The following is a 21,526-nucleotide window of genomic DNA, read 5'->3' as shown; positions in this document are numbered from 1 at the left end:
GAACTTTCGAGGTTTCTCCTTACAAAGGCGCAGGACGTGGAAGGGGAAGAGCTCACACAGCTCTGGCCTCGCTGCAGGAAACCTTTCAAAATACAGGTTTCACTTTCAGCACAGCCCCRAACACTGCACCGAGCTGGGATGTAGCACACGCTGCCCGGCTGTGCTGAGCAGCATGGATTCCACGGACAAACAAGTTTTGAAAAACAGCTTGTGGCTGGAAAATGTCAGAACACTCGTCTAAAGCTCCAGAGAGAGAAGAAAATGAAAAAAAAATGAGCCACGACCCTGCTGCATCCTTTTCTTCTACATCAACAACAAGGCTGATGTGCCATGGCCCGACGCCAGCAGAAGGACGCCAGCTGCCCCACGCTGCTCTGCTCTGCTTCTGAGCAGAGCTACAAACACGCTGCCTGCAACAGGGGAATGAAAACCCACTTCATTTCTTAATTAGATAAGATTTTTCTTTCATATAAAACACACTAACCTCTTGCCTCCCTCAAAGAAACCAAGACCTTTAGCTCGCAAACATTTGGAAGAGGGATAAATTCATATTTATCAGTCTGAGAAGCTGATTACAGTTTAATTTTTCAGGCTTTCCTTGGCTTGCTCATGTTTTTGACCCATGGCTCAAGCTGAATTAATCACTCCTATCAGCAACAAATGCTTTTTTTCCTTTTTTAAAGAAAAAAAAAGAAAAAAAGAGTGGGCAGTGCCCGAAGTACTAGGAAATCTCAGGGGATGCAAAGCACTTCCTAAATGCTGGAGCAGGCTGTGATTTTTTACACCCATGGAAGTCTGGTTTGGAGCAAGCGGTTTAAGATTACGCAGGGAGCCTGGGGCACTGCCAAGTGCTGGAGCAGAACCTCATGTGAGTCTGTACCCAGAGTCCCAAATGGACAATCAGGGGCAAGGCAGAACCAGCACCTTCTCCGTGAGGATCTCAACACAGCGCACGAATTCTGAGGTGGAAGAGGTGTGGGTGATGGAGGCTGCTRGGTCCCAGTCACTTTTGCAATTTTGCGAAGAATGTGACTCCCCCTTGCACAATCCAGGTTGTATTATTTACTGTCCCTGCCATCAGGTGTCACATGAGGTCAAGGGCAGCCCTGCTCTCCTTCTGTCAAGAGGTCCTTAGTTGGTGTAGGAGAACAAGCTGAGCCATCCAATGGCTTGTGTTAAATACAGCACAGGAGAGAGGGGGAAGGCCAGTCACAGGCACCAGCCTTGAACCCCGAGCTCTGGCAGAGCATTTAAACAGCATTTTCATCAGCACTGTGAGAGCTCAGTCAAGTAATGGAGCAAGAAAGGGAAACTGAGGCATGAAGGCAGAAGGGGCTTCGGCTAACGGCGTGGAGAGAAAGCCCAGCCTGAGGAGGAGAAGGCTCCATGGACACCTTATTGCAGGATTTCARTATATAAAGAGGGCTTTATGAGATGGAGAGAGACTTTTACCACRTCCTGTAGAGACTGGATTAGGGCAATGGTTTTAAACAGCAAGAGGCTAGGTTGAGATTGGATATAAGGAAGAAAYTTTCTGTTATTGGGCTGATGAGACACTGGAATAGGTTGCCTATAAAAGCTGTGGATGTCCCATCCCTGAAGTGCTCGAGGTCAGGCTGGATTGGGAGACCTGATCCAGCTACAGACGCCCCTTCCCACAGCAGCSAGGCTGGGCTTCAAAAGCCTTCCCAGCCCAAACCATTCTGTGATGCATTCCATGGAGGCAAAGACTGGTAGGGAGAAGCACAGAATTGAGGTGCTTGGCCTCCTGTGCTGCACGTACCAAGCMACCTTCCCCGTCCGCATGCGTTTCCGCAGGGCACGGGGGAGCCCACGGCCCGGCTGGCGCCTGCAGACCCTGCTGCGACACAAACAAAACCAGCGACAGCCCCGACAGGAAATACCACAGCCATTCTCTTCGTTTCTACAATAATTTCTTCTCCAAAATACTTGTACCGGCATTTCCTCCAGCCCTGCAAACAAATGGTATTTTACTCTTTCTTGCCATATTCCTCCAAAAGGAAAAAGCAAAGCCACTGCCGTGGCCACAAAGCCATCACCATCTTTCCAGGCTTTTCTTGAGGTATTTTTAGCTCCTTCCTCAAAACTACTAATTTCACAGAGAAAAGACTATAACTGCCAAGCTGCAGAGAGGGAATTCAGATGGGGATTTGGGGGGGAAAGGGGCAACTGCTTTTGCCTCTCTCAGATGGGGACCACGTACCCTGGCGGGCTTAGCCAAGCTCAGCCTTCAGAGCTGGAGGAACAGCCCTGTGTGCTGGTTTAGATTAAGGAAAACGTTGGAAGAAAATGGAAAAAGTGTTTCCAAACGAGGTGAATCATGATCTTATACAGAGATCCCTGAAGAGCTGACTGCTGTTTGTAATAAAAGCACACACGGAGAGCAGGAAAACAAACGGTCAGTCCTAAAATGGAAGTGGCTCCAGAGGAGCAGGTTCTGAGCACCCTCGCTGCTCTACAGCCACAGGGCTGGTCAAACTGGGGTACAAGTCCAAGCTGAGCAGTGCCCATGGAGAAAGATGTCTAATGGCAGAGGCAGGCAGGGAGCCAGCYCTGCATCTCCACACCTGCCCATGCCACTGAAACACCTAAAACTGCCACTCTGCAAAATCCCAGACCAGCACAAATTCAAAGATTCCCCCATCATGTCCTCTCCTCCTCCTAAACTYAGCTGCCATCAGAAACAGCGTTCTGCCCAGATCCCATCTCTGTGCTTTCCTTTAAAGCTGCTCCTGTCCAATCTCACCAGAGGACAGCTTTGCCCACACTGAGACATCACAGACATGGGGTTTTGGAGTACTTCTCCCACCCAAATCCATGGCTGCCTCACAAACCAGCTGAGACAAAGCCTCTGACTTCAACATTAACCCTTCCCTTCTGCAGTCAAGAGGCAGGAAAAATAATCACAAAGGGGGCCTCCTGTTCGCTTTGGTGCTCCAAGAGGGGCTTATTCCAGCCTTGCTCATATCCACCCACGAGACCCCAGGCACTTATTTTGCCTCAGTTTTCACCCTGGCYAATATAGGGGCAATGAAATACACCCACTTTTGCATGCCACAGGGTAATCAGAGAGACTGTTTTCACTTCTCTTATTTTCTGCTCGCTGGATTAGGAAACAATGAGAAAACCCCGCGGAGCCATGCAGGCATCAGCGCTCGAGTTACTCCCCTCGCACAAAGCCACAAAGCGGTGGGATTCCTCCTCAACTCCTGGCTCTGGCCAAGAGGAATCAGCACCACAGGCCAGGCTAAGGGGACTCCTACGCTCGCCCAAGGTGCAGCTGTTTGCATCAGCCCCGTGTTCGCCCCTGCCTTCGGCAGCGGGACGTTCCTTACGCGCCAGACAGCTGGAGCGCGGCCCCAGACCGCAGGAGGAGATGACTAATCCACGTCATTGGGAATTATCTGCACAGAACCCCCACGCATGCCGCGTTATTCAGCAATCAGACAGAAAGAAGTTTGTCTGGCATTGCCCCCTTCTCCTTTCAGGGGTGGAAAGCACAATTTATCCTGCTCCCCTCGGATCCTTTTAGCTTTTTTTCCTCTGAAAGCAAGTCCAGCACCTGAGCAGTTCAGAGGACAGTGGAAAGATGATTTCTAGAAGGTTCACTGCTGCCTGTTACAGATATTTCTAGTTTAGACAGCAGCAGAAATCACAGACTTCAAAATGTTTATCTAAAACTACCCACCTGGCAGGGAATAGCTTTTTCCCAGCTGGATTTCTCATTGGTATCACCCTCTTTGCACCCAAATCAGCCCCACATGCAGCCTCTTAAATCTTTGGGACTCCACTGCCTTTGCCATCTCCAGCCAAGGCCTTCCCAGGCAGTGCTGCTCCGCCTTGGCCCCTTGTTTCTGCTTCCCAGGTGGGGAAATCCCTGCAGATGCCCTCATAGAGACTCCCATCTTCTCCTACCCAAATCACATTCCCCAAATGTAAAACAGATTAAGGGACAAAGCCAAACTCCTTTTTTAGGCTGCTCAAAGACCCACAGAGAGCCCTGCAAAATGAGTTGCATTTTACTGGAGTTATGAGCAAGCTTTGTCTCGTATCCAACTTGCCAAAGAGAAGAGAGTGCAGAGGGAATTTACTAAAAGAAMAGCTTTTAGGACAGTCTGACATTTGATGCATGCGGAAAAACATTTCTTACAAATATTTAATTGCCGTGGGAGAACTTGCCACCGTGATTAAGGTGGCAGAGAAACTGCTGGCTGTCATCAGCCGTGACAGAAGCCCCGTGACAACCAGCTTCACACTGCCAGTTGCCAAGTGCTATTTATAGAAATGAATGGATGTGGACATAAATAGATGCAAAATAAATGCCAATTTAATTGCTCTTTTCTCCCTCCATCCTTTTGTTYAGGATGTCTTAATTATTCGGGGTTTCCCTTCTTATTCTACTCRTATTTTTCCTTCATGAACACAAAGCAGACCTTCATTCTTCTGTTTCCTCCTTTCCCTCTTTAGAGCCATTTCTATAAACAAATTCCTTTATTCAGGCCAAGAGATTGGCTGAAAGGACTCCTTCCAGCCATGCCAGAGGATGCACAAGGAATAACRGAGCGATAAAAGGAGTAACAAAGGAGTACCAGTGCAGAAGTTGCTCTAGGAATATTGTCAGAATGATCCCTCTGCTCCCAAAGAACGGCYCCACTTTAACTCACATGGGGAAGGAAAAGGATGTCCATGTCTGTCCCTAAACCCTTCCTTTCCACAGGGCAGAGAGGCAGKATAATGTAGGGGCTGACACACCTGATTGAGACTCAGGAGATTCCAGCTCAGTCACCACATCTGYTGCCAGCTGCCTGGGCAATCCACATCATGCTGTTTTCATTTCCAGCCTGTTCTACCACAAGGCATCYTGAAACCCAGCCTCAGCCCCGAACTCATTTTTGAGGAAAGAAAACTAAGAAAAGAAAGACTTTTATGAAATTTGCCAAAGGATGTTCATTTCTCAAGACGATCTGAAGCACAACTATCGATATTTCAGGAAAGAAATGTTTTGGAGCACACACCACTACAGGCTGTTTTCTTGTGTGGCCCAGGCCTACCAGGAATACAATCTGGCAGGCTTCAAATTTCAACTTGTGTCAAGAGAGCACTAAGGAAGCCCTCCAGGAGACAGGAATGAGATAGCACTTCGGTTGTGTTTCTCCGTGTACCAAAAAAATGCTGCAAGCCACAGAGAACGGGCTAGTTAGCCAAGACATTCTTGTTTAACTGTATCTTTCAGTGGAAATCTGGAACACTGACTAAAGGATTCCCATGCCTCAGAAAAAACATCTTTCCCCAGAAAAAAAGAAAWATTATTTTATTAATCTAASAACTGAACTCCCAGACTCAAGTAGTTCAATGTGAGCACGTTGCTGCAGGGCCTCATGAGAGGCACCAACGGTGAGATGACCAAAAGGACATTTTACCTTCAAAATGTCCCCAAGCCTGAATAAGACAAGAAGAGAAACTGTGCAGGGCATCCTTCAGCCCAGGCAGCCAACCTAATCACAGGAAAAAAAAAAAAGAAAAATAAAAGAGAAAACCAAGTACCAAAGGAACAAGAAATCACTGGCATGATGACAGCATTTCAAAAGCCATCTCTCCCCCACATCAATTTCTGTCCTAAAAAAACAAGGAAAAAAAAMCCCTAAAAGTGACCAAACAAGTTGATTAAACTGAGCTGCAGACATGAACCAAGTCCGCACTAATTCCACCGCCTCTGGTCACTCCCCACCTCCCAAAGTCTACTCCCGCCGTCCCATGAGCCAGATGTGTTCCAGCTAATCCAATTTAGTGAGGCAACAATTCAACATCCTCCAACGCCCTTCACCTCCTGGGGCCTGTTGGTCTGAACCCTCAGCTCAGGATGAGTTTGCGGAGAGCGGGATCCCGACCATCCTGACCTCTCCTCAATCACAGAGCTCTGAGCAACCCTGAGCATGCAGCTACGGCTGCTCCACTTACAAATAAAAAAAAAAAGAAATCACAAAGGAAGAGGTGTTTTTCTAAGCATCAGTGCTGCAATGAGAGGGAAAATTTGATTCCTGCTGTAATAAAACTAAGCACAAGTGACAGCAAACTATTCTAAAGCTGTTATCAGAGCACAGCATCACTCTATTGGTGATTTATAAATGAAGATGCAGTGTGGATGAGCTGTGGGCATGAACTTGACTGCAAGATGTCTACTTTGTGCAGATAAGAATTCAGCCAATGAGAAGTATAGTTTTCCTTATTTTTGACTAATAATGTTAGTCAAAGATTAACGGTGTATATGCCGCATTTACAGCCCGGTTCTCAAAAACCACAGCAGGGATTTTCCCCCAYTGCGCAAAACAAATGTTAGTTAAGAGGAGTCAGAGAAGCTTTGCTACCCGCTACCTGAAAGCGACCCGAGCTGGCTCGGCACGGTCCCCACCCATCACCGTGAACAGGACGCTGCCCTCGGAGCCATCCAAAGCTGCACTGGGCTTTCTGCTTCGCCTGCAGCTGCAGGGAGCCAGCCCCGAGTTCCTCTGGTCAGCTCTGTCAACATCTTGGCCTGATTTCAGCATGAGCTGAACACAAACCCAGTGATTCAACTTGGACAGCTGCTACTGCCAGGACACACTTTGAAACAAGACGCGCTACGTGCGCACGTGTTTTCGTMTGCATGTGGCTGGGCAGTCCGCGGGGATTCGGGAAGGGATTTTTCCTCTCTGCACCCAGACTTCTTTGTTTGCAGCACAAGTGCCATTAAAAATGCATGACAACAGTAAATGACAATTTGTCTTCTCCCTTGCTAGGCATCTAGCAATCGCAGAGTTGACTGCAAGCTYGTTCTTGCAGCACTAGAGGTGGCATTCCAGGCAGATTTGCTCCCATGCTTCTCCAGCAGCTTCCCAGTTGTTCTAATCTTTCTCCCTGCTTTTTCCTTCCTATTTTGACAACTGAATTCTTTCTTCACAATTTTCACATTCAAAGAATATTTGTTCCATACACAAACAGTCTATTAAATCCACTTCAGCTATTGTATCGATGTCAGCAAATAATCTCTGACATTGCTCAAGGGACAATGTTTTTTGCTCACCAAAACATCTCTGAATGTGCAACAGGGCTAAAACATTTGGGTTTAGGAGCATAAAGATAAACAGCAGTAATTTTTAATTAAACACTTTATATAAGAATGACATTATTCCTCCCCAAAGAGCCTGGGTGTCTACAGCTCAAAGTTGGCAGTCTGTCTTTCAAACATCTGAAGTAAAATGTGCACATAATAAATACTGTATTTCATGAACGCWGTCAATAGAAAACAATTGACTTGTCCAAGTCCTAAAGCTGCACAGCCTGAAATGAGTTGCGCTACTTTCAGAACTAAACAATAGTTACAAGTGCCTTGATGCAGGAACTGAGACTTAAACTCAGTTTCAGGCTAAGTTGTTATATTTGTGAATAATTTGGGGCTTCACTCTTCTCTGCTCCTCGATGATGTGGGGGAGCCTACAACTTCCTTTCAGCTCTTCAAAAAGAGGTCCTAAAGCTTATGCCTTGATAAAATTATGATATTTCTGATGTGCTGAGCACTTGTTAACTTCAGTTCTAACATTGAAACTCTGCTCTGCCAGCATGGCAAACACCACGCCCACCTCTTTGGTCTGCAGGATTTTGGGATGGACTGAAGAAGCAATGCATTACCTGTTTGTTGGAGTGGACACTGTTTTTATTCCTGTTGTTGTCCAGCAGCCCCCCACACTTGCCCAATGCTGCCAAATCCTTCATAATAGAGTTCAGAGCTTCTTCTTCATCTGCAAAAAGAGAAGAGACAACTGAAGTGTGGAAGACAACCTTGCCCTTGGATGTTGAGAGTAAAAATACAGCATTGCAAATATAAACTTTTCAGAACAAATGGATTGAAATACACAATCTCAAACTTTCCTATTAAGAGAGACAAAGAAAGACCACAGCACAGCCTCTCCCAGCCCCTCCTGTCTTGAAAATACAGGTTCCTGCATCACAGGTGAGACACATAATGAAGTCTCATTGCCCCCACCTRAAAGGGYCTGCAAGAAAGCTGGGGAGGGACTCTCAATAAAGGCATGCAGTGAYAGGATACAGGAAAATGCYTTTAAACTGRAAGAARGAAGGCTTAGATTGGATATTGGGAAGAAATYTTCCTCTGTGAGAGTAGGGAGGCCCTGGCACAGGTTCCCAGAGRAGCTGTGGCTGCCCCTGGATCCCTGGMAGTGTCCAAGGCCAGGCTGGACAGGGCTTGGAGCAACCTGGGATAGTGRAAGGTGTCCCTGCCCATAGCAGGGGTGGCACTGGATGGGCTTTAAGGTCCCTTCCAGATGCACTGTCCAGGGGCTGGATCCAGTCTGTGAGGTGTAAGGGGGTGCTCTACAGGACAGAAACCTTTCAGGACCCAGCAAGCTCACAGAAGCAAGCAMGAGAGCATAACACAGCTCTTCACCTCTGCCTTTCCTCCCTCTTCATTCAAGGTGCTCAAGAGCCACAAACTGGTTTTCAAAGCCACAGGCAGCAAGAAACCACAGGAGAGGGCAAGGAATCAGTGAAAAGAGAGAAACTCAGCAATGCTGGATAGAAGACACTGAGAGCCCACGTGGGATTTCTGATTTCTGCCATAACGGGAGAACTTTGAGGGACCTGTTGGACCTGAAAGCAATCCCCTCCTTTTCAGCACTTTGGAATCTGTGGTTGTTTCACACTGCAAAACACCAACCACAAGAATTAAGAGCTCTGCCAAGACCTGGGGCAGGGCACACTCGTTAGGAGGGAGCGAGAACCAGCTGCACACTCCACGTTCGTGATACACTCAAGGCCAGCATTAGGCACAYGCAGCTATTACTGTAAAAAATACAAATACAGCTACAAATCTTGTCTAAAAATGAGTGTCTCCAGGGACAGAACCACCCCTACGCCAGGCCAGCCTGCAGATTTAACTCAAAGTCCACAAATATGTGAAAAATGACAAAAACTATATGAAATCAGACAGGACTGGACCCAAGTAGTGAGGATCTTTCCCCAGGGAGGTGTATGTCCTGGATCCTTGTACTCAGATACAACATCATCTCCTCTTTTTCTGCTCCTCCTGCTGGGTTCTATCAGGATTGAAGCTATGAAATAAAAGAAATATGTGAGAAAAATGACTTCTCATGAGTGCTTTGCTCCCAGAATATGTTAAAGAAATAAGGGGAAAAATTGGGGAAAAATGTTTAAAATACACTCTCATTTCAGAGCTTGGAAATGAGCTCCGATGCCTACATTAAAAAATCAGGAAAAAGCCTACATATTCCTGTAGGCAATGTGTGCATACATATTCAATATATAAACATGTATCTATACATCAATATTAAATATATAATTGATAAAATAATAAAATTCATACCAAAGTATGAAAATGTAATTAAAATCAATTTAAAATGTATTTAAATGTATCAATTTAAAATCTATTAAAATGTAATCCCTTTTGCCTTCCATATTTCCCTATTTACTAAAAAACAAGTACTTTTTTTTTCCACAGGGGTGGCAGGGAGCACAGCCTGAAATGCAACAGGAAAACACTCAAGAAAAGGATAATTTTCAGTTCTAGTTCAGGAAAAAAAAACCAAAACAAAACAAAAACACATCAAGAATGTCCTCGTAGTTTGCATTTGGGGCGTTTTTCTTTTGTTGTTGGTTTGTTTTGTTTGGGTTCATTTTTTTTTAAAGGGCCTCTGGGACAAGCATAGTTTTCCACACAGATTTTGTAGTAGGAAAATACCCAACACAAAAAAAAAGAAGAAAAAAAAAATTTTTTTTTTTTTTTTGGTGGTGGGGGAAGGGAACAGTGGGAGGGATGAGCTAAAACGAACCCACAAAAACAAAACCCCCTTACACTGCCCTCCAGGAATTTTCCACCAAAGCTCTAATCTCCACAGTGCCCCTCACCCCTTTCTTTTTTTCCAGTGAGTGACAACAAAAGTTTCCTGAACTGCCTGACACAAAACACAATCTGTAATGTCATGGGCCAACAGGGCCAGCAGGCAGAGCCTGGCTTTGATAGCAAAACCACCCAACTGACCACTGCTGTCCCACCTCCAGAGCTCCCTGGTCATGCGTGGCACCATCTTCCAGGAGAGGAATCTCTGGTTAACCCACCTGTCCCCTGGTTTTTATGACATTGTCCTCCTCTAGCTACACATCAATTTTGCCAAAAGTTTCGTCACAGACTTCCAAGCACATCAAACACAGGTTTAAAATTCCTGGTGCTGCAAACCCAGTTCATGATAAGTCACATTTCTCAAGAAGTCAAGCTACAAATCTCTGCCAGAAGCGACTTTTTGCAACTCCAAAGACGGCAAAGCAGGGAGGATCCACTCACTTTCAGTAACTGCTTAAATTCAGCCAATTTCCAGAAATACCCAACCATCAACTTAACTGGCCTAGAATCACTGATGGAAAACTGGGCTCCAGCTGTCCTGAATCAGGTACTGAAGAAAAAAAATGGAAGGAGAGGCTATTTCTTGTATCTGGCTGCCTTATCAGCATTTTTGCTCCTCTATCTACTAAAAAACCGATGCAAAAGAGCATTCTGAAAAGCATTTGAGGATTTGTAATTGCAAAACATGAGTGCTACTTGTCAAAAAACTAAAATACACATCCATGATATCACTGCTACAAAACAAGGTAAGAAAACTTCTTCATATACAAGCAGAAGAAGTTRTTTTCTGCTGCTGGAGGGTGMAAGATAATTTAAGCCCAAGCAGAAATACAGTATTTGCTTGAACTAACGTATTTGTACRTGCTTAAGTATTTTTCAACTGCTTTTAACTGTGTGCTTTTAGTCCAAGAGAACTGCAATTTCAAGGAGGCTATGACCAAAGCCTCAACTGTTCAAAACAAAACCCCCCACACCAGGCTCTGAAGCAACTTCTGAGCAGCAGCACGATTTGCATCATCGGTTGCAAAACCGACACTTCCCAGTCTTCTCCGGGACAGCTCTGCACAGGGACTGATGCTTTCCAGACACAACCTCTTGCCATCCTAATTACCGCTCTTGGGGTCTCCAAGCTGACTCCCAAGAAGGGTGGAGAACTTTGTTCCATGGAAATAAGCAGCCAGCTCAGCCAGTGCAGTCAAAATTCAAACAAGCACTGAAGCTAACTGGATAATTAAATCCAAATGCCACTCGCAAGCCTTTCCAGCRAAAGGGGCGTCACAGGCTGCTCCTTCTCTGTTTGGCTTGCTCTGAGCCAGGAGAGGGTGAACGATGGATGGTTCTCCCAAGGACTAAATGCCAGTCCTCAGGAATGTCATGCCCAAGGGACACGAAGAATCCTGTTCTCCTGATCCAGCCCTGGCAGAACCTAAATATTCTTCAGCCTTGTGAGAAGGCACAGCAAACACCTCCCCAGGCTCTGCCACGGCTCCAGAATACAACAGCTGCGAGTTGCACAACACCAGTGAAGCATCCCCAGTGCTGGGATGGACTTGGGAGACTCCTGGAAATCTTTGTGCAACGTGAGCAGGTTCCTGCTCCCGAACAACCTCTTGGGCCAGCTCCACTCTGGCATTGTTTTGTACAAATTCACTTAAGGTACTGTGGGCTGACASGATGAATTGAACAACAAATCCCACTTGATCTCCAACACAACATGTAAACAGGATTATTTCTACCATGGAAGATCAGGACAGAGAAAAGCTGATTAGAGAGACAGCAAAAATGAAACATAAAAATAAATTGTGTTTAGTACCGTCCCTCTGTCCCCAATGTCTCTTCTTCCATCCTCAGTTCTGTCTTTATTTTCAGCCRTTTCCCTCAGTAGGAAACTCATTTCTTTCTTCTCTACTTTCCAYCAACACACTTAATTTTGTGCTTTTAAAATCAGCTTCCTGTGACAAAGCTTGTTTGATCACGCTGCCAACCCATCCAACCAAGGATCGCTTCCAACAAAAAATAATAGATGTTTCAAAAGATATTAATTTCCCAGAGGTTTGGGGGCGAGGGAAATATCCACAGTCATACAGATGAGAGGAACACACAGGAGCAGAAAGCCAAGAGCACTCCCAAAAAGCAATGACCAGTGGAGCTCCAGTAGACAGGGTTTGTATTTTTATTAAAACACACTCATCCCTTTTGGCAGGATCTTATAACAAAACCAGAATGCCTTCTTCTCTCATCAAGTTTTCAGTTCTGCAAGATGTTAAGACTCACAAGTCCCAGACACTACCAGTATGAATCTGGGGCATCAAAATCAACCAGRCAGTGAAACCAAAAAGCCAGCAGATGACACATCTCTCTGCCTATCARAGATGTGTTTCCAGTGCTGCTAGGTGGCTTTGGCTCCAGACTGTGAGGGAGAGAGGAACCTGGACTTTTCAGTCTTACTACAGCAAGTTCACTGCTCAAAGAGAGGAAAAAAAATTGTAAAAAGGAAGAAATWGCCTGAAGGTCAACATGGACCACCCAAAACAATTCAAGAGTCAGGAGAGAAAGCAAATGAAGAAGGGACAAAGGAATAATTTAGCTGCGTTCAGATGGTCTAGACACTGCTGTTATTGTTGGCTTCGCTAATAGGTCATTACTAAGAGGAGCCTACGGTAGTTCCATGAAGCTGCTTCCATCAACACTGCAAAAAAAAAAAGCTCCAGCTGGATGGAACCCATAGGAAAAGCTGCAGAAGTCAAGCAGAGTCCTGTAGAACATGGTGGGCTCTGATCTGGGACCCTCTCACACACACCAGGCTGAGAAGAGTCGGGGAAAAGTCCTGGGCATTGCAGAAGGGAAGAATATTGTCCTGTGAGTCATTCCTGAGCAAGGCTGGAGCGTGCAGGGCCCTCCTGCATGCATTTGGATCCTGAGAAAAACCACAGATGTGACCACTCGTGGTCACTGAAGATCCCACTGTGCTTTTCAGAGCCGTGCTGCTGAGAGTGCATCTGCCTGGGTAAACTCCAGCAGCACCCTCCATCACCAGCATTCACCTCTCCAGAAGGTGATGCAGCCACTGGGGATATCCCCAGGCACAGGGAAGGGTTCTGGGAAGGCTGAGAGGGAGATGAAGACAGGATGAGGAGCCACACAGAAACTGTCACCTTCAGTGACCTTTCAATGAGCAAGACTTTGAAGCCACAGTGATAAAAATACTGAAATGGAATAAAATGCAGCGAAAAGAAATATGGAGCCACATACAGGTGACACTGACAATCCTGACTTTGGGCTGCAGGGACATCAGCCTTTCATTTTTGCTAGTTTTTTTGAAAATACACAATTTTTGGTTCGACTGCTATACAACATTTATCACTCACCAAAGAGAACCTCAACTTAAAGACAAATCTCACTCCCCTGGCATCACTCAGCTCCTGGAAAGGGCAGCCCCTGTCCTAATCACAGGACAGCTGCACACAGAAGGAAAGGGAGATGAACTGGGATTTGTGTCTCATTTGATGGGACAGGAATCTGAGACAGACAAAAGCCTTGCTCAAGCTCACATGAGCCTGCAGCCAGAGCTAAACACATTAAAAGAGCTTAAATTCAGAGAGGACTTAACTTGATCTGGCCTTCCTGGCTGCATACAAAGGCCACAGCAATTCATCTAGCAGCCTCCACATCCCAACCTTGACCTGGAATCACACAAAACAGCTTCTTTCAGAAAGCCTTAGCTCCAAGAGCTCAGGCACTCACTCCAGGCACTCACTCTTTACAACAAATACCTCAATACCAGTTTGAGCACAGCTTGCTTTGTATTCCACTCACTAGATCTTGGTACCCCTGTATCTTAGAGACCCCTCTGTTAACAGACACTCCCCATCTCCTCCAGGTACTCACAGAAGGGGATTTCATCCCCTTTTAACCCTTCTTCATTTAAGTAAATGGAAATACATAACTTCTGCCCACTAGAGTGACACTTCATTCATTTCTGCAGCTCTTTCCAATGGTATTTTTTGAATTTTCTTTTTATCAAGAGGAAACATCAGAGAAACACACAATGTTCAGTGGCCAAAGCACCTTTTCATGTCTGTGARAGCAGGGGATAACAGCAAACCTGGCCCAGATATCACAGTGAAAGTCCACAGCTATCAGACCAACCTGGGCTGCCAAGCGCCTTCCCAGATCAGTGTTGGAGCAGGCCAGGTCTTCCCTGGTCCAGGGAATGGGACAACACTCACCCATTGAAAGAACTTGCTGGGGAAGATAAATGCTGCCTTTTCTCCAAAATCCAGAGGGGKAGAACGCTTGGAGATGAAGAGAAACCCTGACCTGGGGTTTCTTCAGTTGCTGCAAACACCATCCACGGGTAGGTACAGCCACCAGGACTGAGACCATGCACAAGACACACAGATTTGAGGATCTTAAGGGTCTTTTCCAAACAAAATGATTCTGATTCTTAACAGAAGAGATCATTTGGGAAGTAAACACTGTCATTGACTGGCTCAGTCAATAGAAGGAAGGAGCCCAGTGAGCCCGTGGCTCAGGAGCCTGACTTGGACAGTGACAAAAGCCCCCCAGCAAGCAAAGAAGGGACCCAGACACTCTGACAGGCAGGTACAAACATTGTTCTGCAACTCAGCCCTCGTGGCAGGGCTGTGTGAATGATCTATGACAAGCAGAGTGCTGCCTGCACCCACCTAGTGACAGAGGCAGACAAACCCCTATGTAAATTCACCCCACATGCACAAAGCATTTTGCCACTGTCTGGAGCCGTGTCCAGAATCTGATAAAGAGAAAAATGATCCAATTACCCTCCTCCAGAGCAGATTGCAGCGCAGCAGACACACCAGTGGAGCACGTTCCCTTTGCAAGTCAGCAAAGGCTCCCCAGCAGCTGGCTCCTGCTGCTGCTGTCCCTCCTGCAACCCCACCCAAGGGATGCCAAGGTCACCCCTGTGCAGGGCTCAAGGGCAGGGCACAGCCCAGCAGGTCGAGCACAGCAATTACACAGCAGGAAGTGAGGAAAGACCCTCCTGATATGCAGGACTTCTTGGCAGGAGTTTGCTCACTGACATCTTGAGCTTGGGACACACAAACTCACACAGAAAACCAGTGCTGTGGTCTGCTGGGGGTTCTTGAAAACATATTTCTCCTTATCAAAGAATTCTGATGCTAAAGGGTGCCTCAGATAGAGGAGATTATTAATCCTTTACCTGACAAATCGATGCTCAGCTCTTGCTCTCCATAAATGCCATCGGTTTGGATTTCTAATTTCACTTTTATGGCACAATCAGTAACTGCTTTGTGTAAAGAAACAAAACCAAACCCATCAGAGGCTTTTGACAGCTATAGATGTCCTTCAGTGTCCAACAGAACACACGTGGATTTAGGGCACAGTTACATTATCTCACACACCCCTTTTCTAGGGGGTAAAGCTGAGTTCCTGCGTCCTATCCCCCCTCTGCCCTGTGCTATTCCTCACTTGATCCACACAGTTATCGGGAAAATTGCACAGCCAAATTGAAGACTGTGTTTAGATTTTTTAAAAAAAACCTTCTCTTTACATACCCTTGCAAAAGGGTAGAGAAATCAGAGCTCAGAAATAGGCTTAGAGGGGAAGGCAAKAATAGGTTTAAAAAAGATAAACTACTTATTTTTAAAGTGATAAATGTGTAATGCATTTATAACTAAATCAAATCACCAATGACAGGACCCAACCAGCCCCCAAAATACTCACGCACACAAACAAGCAAACACCCCCAAGGTAATACAGACACGCTGAGACTCCAATCAATCAATGAGAGCATTGAGAAAACAGCAAAAGAGACTAAAATGGCCCATAAATTCATGCGTTATGGCAGAACCTCTCTGAGAGCCAGGGTGTGAGATCATGAAGAACTTCAGCTGCCCTCCGAATTTCCCCAGGAAAAACTAAAAGCGAAGGCAAAGCTACTGGGACTGCACCTCAGTTCAGGAGAGGTGASAGGGATGCCCTTAAAACCTCGAGTGATCAGTATCCTGCAAACACCAAACCCAAAGCATTTGGAATGGCAAGTTTTATCATGTGTAAAAGTTTCAGTGGTTAGGCCACAAATCATACAAGAAACTTCTCCCGACGAGTTGCGAGTGGCACAGCRCCGATGTTCCCTCGTCCTGGAGGCTCACCAGGAACCTCTGCAATGGAAAAGGACTCAGGATCCAAAAGGTGTTTGGGTTAGCTCAGTGGGGAGGGAAAGCAAGGTTACGTCTGTGGTTCACCACAAGCCTCCATCCCAAAATAGCCATCCCTGACAGTGCTSTGTGCAGGAAAATTCCACGGGAGCAGAGCCATCGGCAGAGCTTTCCCAGGCTCTGCGCACCCTGCTCCCCTCCACAGCCCATCCCTGGCACATTTGTCACCACAAGCCCCCTGTACATCCCCAGATGCTTGGAGGGTGGCAAATCCCAGCTGAGAAGCCCCTTTTCCCCCAGTACAGCCTGTGTGAGATCCCAGCAGTCGTTCTCTTCCTTTGCTCAGCTCTCCACCTCCAGCAGCTCAGCAGCACAACCTAGGGAGCTGCAACCACCTCACCCCTTCACCCCTTCTTGGCTCAGGGGGTAAATGTCTGGRCTGAAATTGGGTGGTGTTTGGTGGGGGGAAGATTTGCTGAAGAGGGCAGAGTTGGGGGAAACAGCTGCTGCCCCTCACATGCAGCCAGTGACCGGGATGCTGGAACAGGAGACGCTCTCTTTGAGCCCAGCCATAAACCCAACACTGCTCTTGACAAACCCCTTCTTTCTCGTTTGCTTTTGCAGATGAAAGTTAAGTCTAGAAGAGCTGCAAGCAGGGGCTAGACCCTCAAAAAGCAAAACTAACCACATTTAAGAAAATTTTGCATGCCTGCAGCTCTGCTACTCCTCACCACTTCAAATGTACCAGGTTTCTCTCTCATCCCACAATGAACTTCCACGACTTTTTTGCTAACCCTGCTCTTTGCTCCACAAACACTAGTTTTCCTCTAATGGATTAACATAATTGAATTAAACTTGGGCCAATTATTCCAGCAGTTTTCCTGCTAAGCTTAAAATTTGCTCCTTCTGAAGAAGGGCTTATGTGCCTAAAAGGCAGCCTGGTTTTTTTCCACCTCTATCATTTGGTCTAATAAAAGATATTACCTCTCCCCACAACCTGCACCTCTCTCTTGAGCACACTTGAAAGGAAAAAAAAATGTTTACCCAGCAAAGAAATGTAACTGGCAAGTTATTTCCCCTGGCTGACTCTGGTACCTTTGAAAGTTAATTGAGGGATCATAAAGAACTCGTTCTCCCTCCCAGCCCAGTGACTTCCAACACTCAAAGCCTCAGCCCAGAGCCTGTGAACTCCTAACCTGTTGYTGCAGCAACGGCTGCAACATCCCAGATGTGATGCAGGTCCAGCCCCACATTCCSCAGGTGCCCAAAGCACCCTAAATTTGAGCCCTGGGTATAATGGGTGCGGTGTCAGGAAAAGAGAATGAAACACTAACGGGCACCTTTGAACTCAGACACCTCTCAAAAATAACAAAACCTGAGCTAGAATGCCTGATGCCTGATTACAATGTAAAGTGCTGCAATTCAACATGAATTAATTTTTCCTCAATAGCTCTCAGCACACAAAGAGAAATTTAAGAGCAATAAGGAAGTAAAGAGCAAAAGCGTTGCCTTAGAGTGAGGAAGGAGAAAAACACAGCATGGGAGGGCTGAGACATCAATGAGACATCCATGGGACAGGGTCTGCTCTGCCCCCACCAGCTCTAGCAGTGCTCTCTGTTTCAGCAGCCCCCAAAAAACAGTAAATTGAGTTAAATGGCCACACCACGGCTGCTCAAAAAAGCCTTCAGGAGGCTGCTGTGCCTTCTGCCAGCCCAGCCTGTAATCACACACACTCTGTCAAGTCAATACTATAAACAATATCACTCTCCCATCTCCCACACCTCAGATGACCTTTCTGCTGAAGCAAAAGTCACACTTGCTCCAGCAAAGCAGACCTAAACCTCTGAGCTGTGTGGATGTAACTGAGCAGAACAGATTAGCCTTCCTGGAGTTTTTATCACCAGAAACACACATGCACGCACACAGCTTTTCATAACCACAACTAGGAATACTCAAATCATTTTTTAAAACAGAAAGAATAAAAGCTAAGCAGTAAATAAGCTGGTGCTTTTTGTACCAACTTCTGCAGGTTTTTTAACATTACTTTTACTGTAATGTCATGTTGAAACACAGCATTTTTAATACCTATTGGCCATGATGTTTGCACTGCCTTGCACTSRAGAGATGGACATCTTTAAAAGTGTYAAAAGGACTCTTTGATGAAATTATAAAGAGTCTTGGACCCTCAAGGAGAGGCTGCAGATGGAAGTGGACTGTGAGCTGAAGGAATAAAAAGACTCAGTGCTGAGGACTTAGGYTGGTCCCAAGCTGGCACACACAGGGATATTGTTTTGGACCTGCAACAACCCCAGKGTACCACGGGTTGGTCCAAGCACTGCACGACATCGAGACGCCAGGAGTCCCCACTTCCCGTCTTGTGGTCTCCATGCAAGGTCGTGCAGCTTCCCTAGAACGTGTCTAGGAGAGAACAGTCCTGTGCTGAACTCTGAGACACTGAGCAGATTATAAAYAGGATTCTGGAAAAAAAACTAGGTAGACCTGGAACGGCTCATCGGAGATCACCTCATCCAACACAACTCCTCTGCGGTCTTTTCCAGAAAAAAATCAATGACATGACTGAAAATTCCTTGCACTCCCTTGAAAATGCTCTCTCATCCCAATGCATGGAGTAAACAAACAAAATATAAAGGAAGAGGGAGAGAAGTGAAAGTAATAAACCCTCAAAATTTATCCCAAATTTCTGTGCATCAGCAGAGCTACTGCAGCAATTCTTAAACAAGCACCACTCATTAATACTGATGGAGACCCACAACACCTCACCCATCTCATCCTGACAGTCAAGCCACAGACCAGACTCAGGACCCCAACATGGTCCCATCATGGCAGATTAACCCCACACAGGTGTGGATACTGTTGGTGACAAGCCACAGTGATGACATCTGGGTGAGGGGACATGCACAGCACCTTCCTCCCACACACAAGTGCAAGCACAACTCTAAACCTGCACAAGATTCCTACTGATTCAGCTCACATTCCCAAAAACCAGCCACTGAGCTTTGCAAAAGAGAGCTCTCCTCACTACAGAATTTTCACAATTAACGCTGCCCTGCTGCATCTGTACCATGTTTGCAGCTGGCAGKCTGAAGGCACCTGGAACAGGTTCCACCAACCACTCTCTACACAAGAAACCGTCAAACTGACAATCTCCTGAGAACTGGACTGGAGCCTGCAACTCCTGCCTTGCTGGTGCTCAGTTCAAGTCTGAGCTTTCCTTCTTAAAAAACCCCACATTGCATTGACAAAGGAGTGTCTATTTCTAAATTTCCAAGAAATTTTGGGGTTAGTCAGGGATTTTAAACTGAAATTTGTCATTCTTTATATTGAAGAAGGAGATCTGGACTTTCTCTTCCCCTCCCATTTTYGGTTTTTTGTTTTGTTTTTTTTTTAACYTAGCTTTAAATGAGTTCTACACTCACAAAATCTCTCTTCTGGGTAACAGAGAAAGAGCAAAAAGAACAGACACATAAGGCCAAGATGGGGTAAATACCACTCTTTTCTTTTCTCCACAGGGGAGAATAAAGAGTTAAAGCATGGCAGGAGCTTCACACTTTCCATTTTTAAGTTCAAACCACTACCAAACTCTGAATCCCATATCTACAAGGCTTTTTATGAGGGCAAGTATGACAGGACAAGGGGAGATGGCTTCAAACTGACAGAGGGCAGGTTTACATTGGATATTAGGAAGAAATTGTTCCCTGTGAGGATGCTGAGGCCYTGGCACAGGGTGCCCAGAGAAGCTGTGGCTGCCCCTGGATCCCTGAAGTGTCCCAGGCCAGGCTGGACAGGGCCTGGAGCACCCTGGGACAGTACAAGCTGTCCCTGTCCATGGCCGGGAGTTGGAATGAGATGACCTTTAAGGTTCCTCCCAACACAAACCATTCTGGGATTCTGGGATTCTACACATCCACAAGAACAACCCTTAAAGTTACTGCTATTTCCCCCCACACCTCCTTTTTATTTCTTTTTTTAAAGCATTGTTTCAGCCATCCCTGAAAGGTTTTGGGCAAACTTGTGTAAATGCTGCAAATGTGCAAGTGAAGTGCTCAGCTTCAACCARGACTCCTCCAAGATCTCTCTTGGGTCATCAGGTCAAGAAGCCATTTAAGCACATCCAAGCAATCCCAATTTCTGACAAAAYGAATTTTCTTTAGGAAAATTCTCATCCATAGAGATAAGATCAAAATCATTATGCACCTCCAGAAATGTAAATAATTCCCACTTCAGGAAAGTTTCCCTGGGCACCACAGARCATCTGATACACAGCTGTTCCCGCAGAAGAGGGAGAAGGTAGAAGGAATCCAGGTCACCAATTAGAAAAGCAATATACTCAAGCTCTGTTTGAAAGAGAAMGTTCATTGGGAGAAGAGATACAGGGAATGAAGATGCTCTGAAAAGAAATACAAGGCACAGCTTGGGAAGAGACTCCACCTAGAACATGACCCACCAGATCACACCCAGAATAAGAAGAAAATTTGTCCAATTTTGACACCACTAAAATGCGAAAAATAAATTAGAAAGCAACGTAATATTCACTCAGAGCATATTTCCAATGTTCCCCAATCCATTGCCATTCTTGGTAGTCTCCACCAAAATTAACAGGCTACAGAAAATTAATTTYTTTGGGGAATCCAGTTCTTACCCATCTTTCCATCTACATCAGGCCTCCATTCCAGCAGTCCCAGACACTCGTGCCTTATCCTCCTCTCTCAAACATCCTGAAACAAACATACACAGAGGTTACAGATTAATTTGGACATGGCAATGGGGTCACTGCACAGGACGACTTCTCACAGAGCCCCTCCCCACCATCCCTGGGCTGGAGGACAGAGARGGACCTTTAGTTAGGAATGGTGACCAGGAGTCTGCCCTCCTCTGCACACACCCCAGGTAACACACCACAAACCTGGTGTCTTCACAGCTTCAAAATCTTAAATTAAATTACTTCCTTTCCTTAAGAACAGAGCATTCTAATTACATCATATTTTTAATGTGTTTTTACATGATCAATGTAATCCTAAATCAATACCATCTTTAACTCTTCTCATTCTGTAGCATCCCTGTGGGATCATGCTCACTGGAGGAACAGACTAACAGCAGGACATGGAAGGAGAGTCCCAGAGGCAGCCTGAATCAAAGCAGAAACCTAAATTTAGGCCTTCCAAACAGCAGCCAAGGCTCCTCAAGGCTGGACCAGCTTTCCTCTGATTGCATGGGAACAAAGCTGGGCACTGCTCTCAGCAGTGGCACATCCCTCAGAGCCCTTCCAGAGTTTCTGTCTTTAATCTGCCCCCAACACCAGCACAGAGGTGGGTTCAGTGACCTGCCATCCTGTATTTAATTGAATTTCTGCACCCAGGAAGACTTGGGGGGTTTTGGCCACCAAGAAACTAAAGCAGRCCTGAGCCTGCAGGAG

The 21,526-nt window shown here is 46.0% G+C and overlaps 1 protein-coding gene across 2 annotated transcripts in view; it reads right to left on the bottom strand.

Annotated features, from left to right (window-relative positions):
- Positions 1-21,526, bottom strand: part of LOC130573170 (mitogen-activated protein kinase kinase kinase 3-like) — a 75,477-nt gene that overhangs the window by 33,675 nt on the left and 20,276 nt on the right. For both annotated transcript variants that reach the window (XM_057365424.1, XM_057365425.1), the window contains exons 2-3: positions 20,753-20,828; positions 7,687-7,796 (exon numbers count right to left, since the gene is read on the bottom strand). In XM_057365424.1, coding sequence (XP_057221407.1) covers positions 7,687-7,796; positions 20,753-20,756 — 114 coding nt within the window. In that variant the 5' untranslated portion in view covers positions 20,757-20,828. The remainder of the gene's footprint in view (positions 1-7,686; positions 7,797-20,752; positions 20,829-21,526) is intronic.

Source organism: Malurus melanocephalus, unplaced genomic scaffold (assembly GCF_030028575.1).
Source record: "Malurus melanocephalus ecotype Western Australia unplaced genomic scaffold, MMel_1.1 scaffold_52, whole genome shotgun sequence".
NCBI lineage: Eukaryota > Metazoa > Chordata > Aves > Passeriformes > Maluridae > Malurus > Malurus melanocephalus.
Note: the sequence above shows the minus strand (reverse complement) of the source record. Positions and strands in the feature narration are given on the sequence as shown.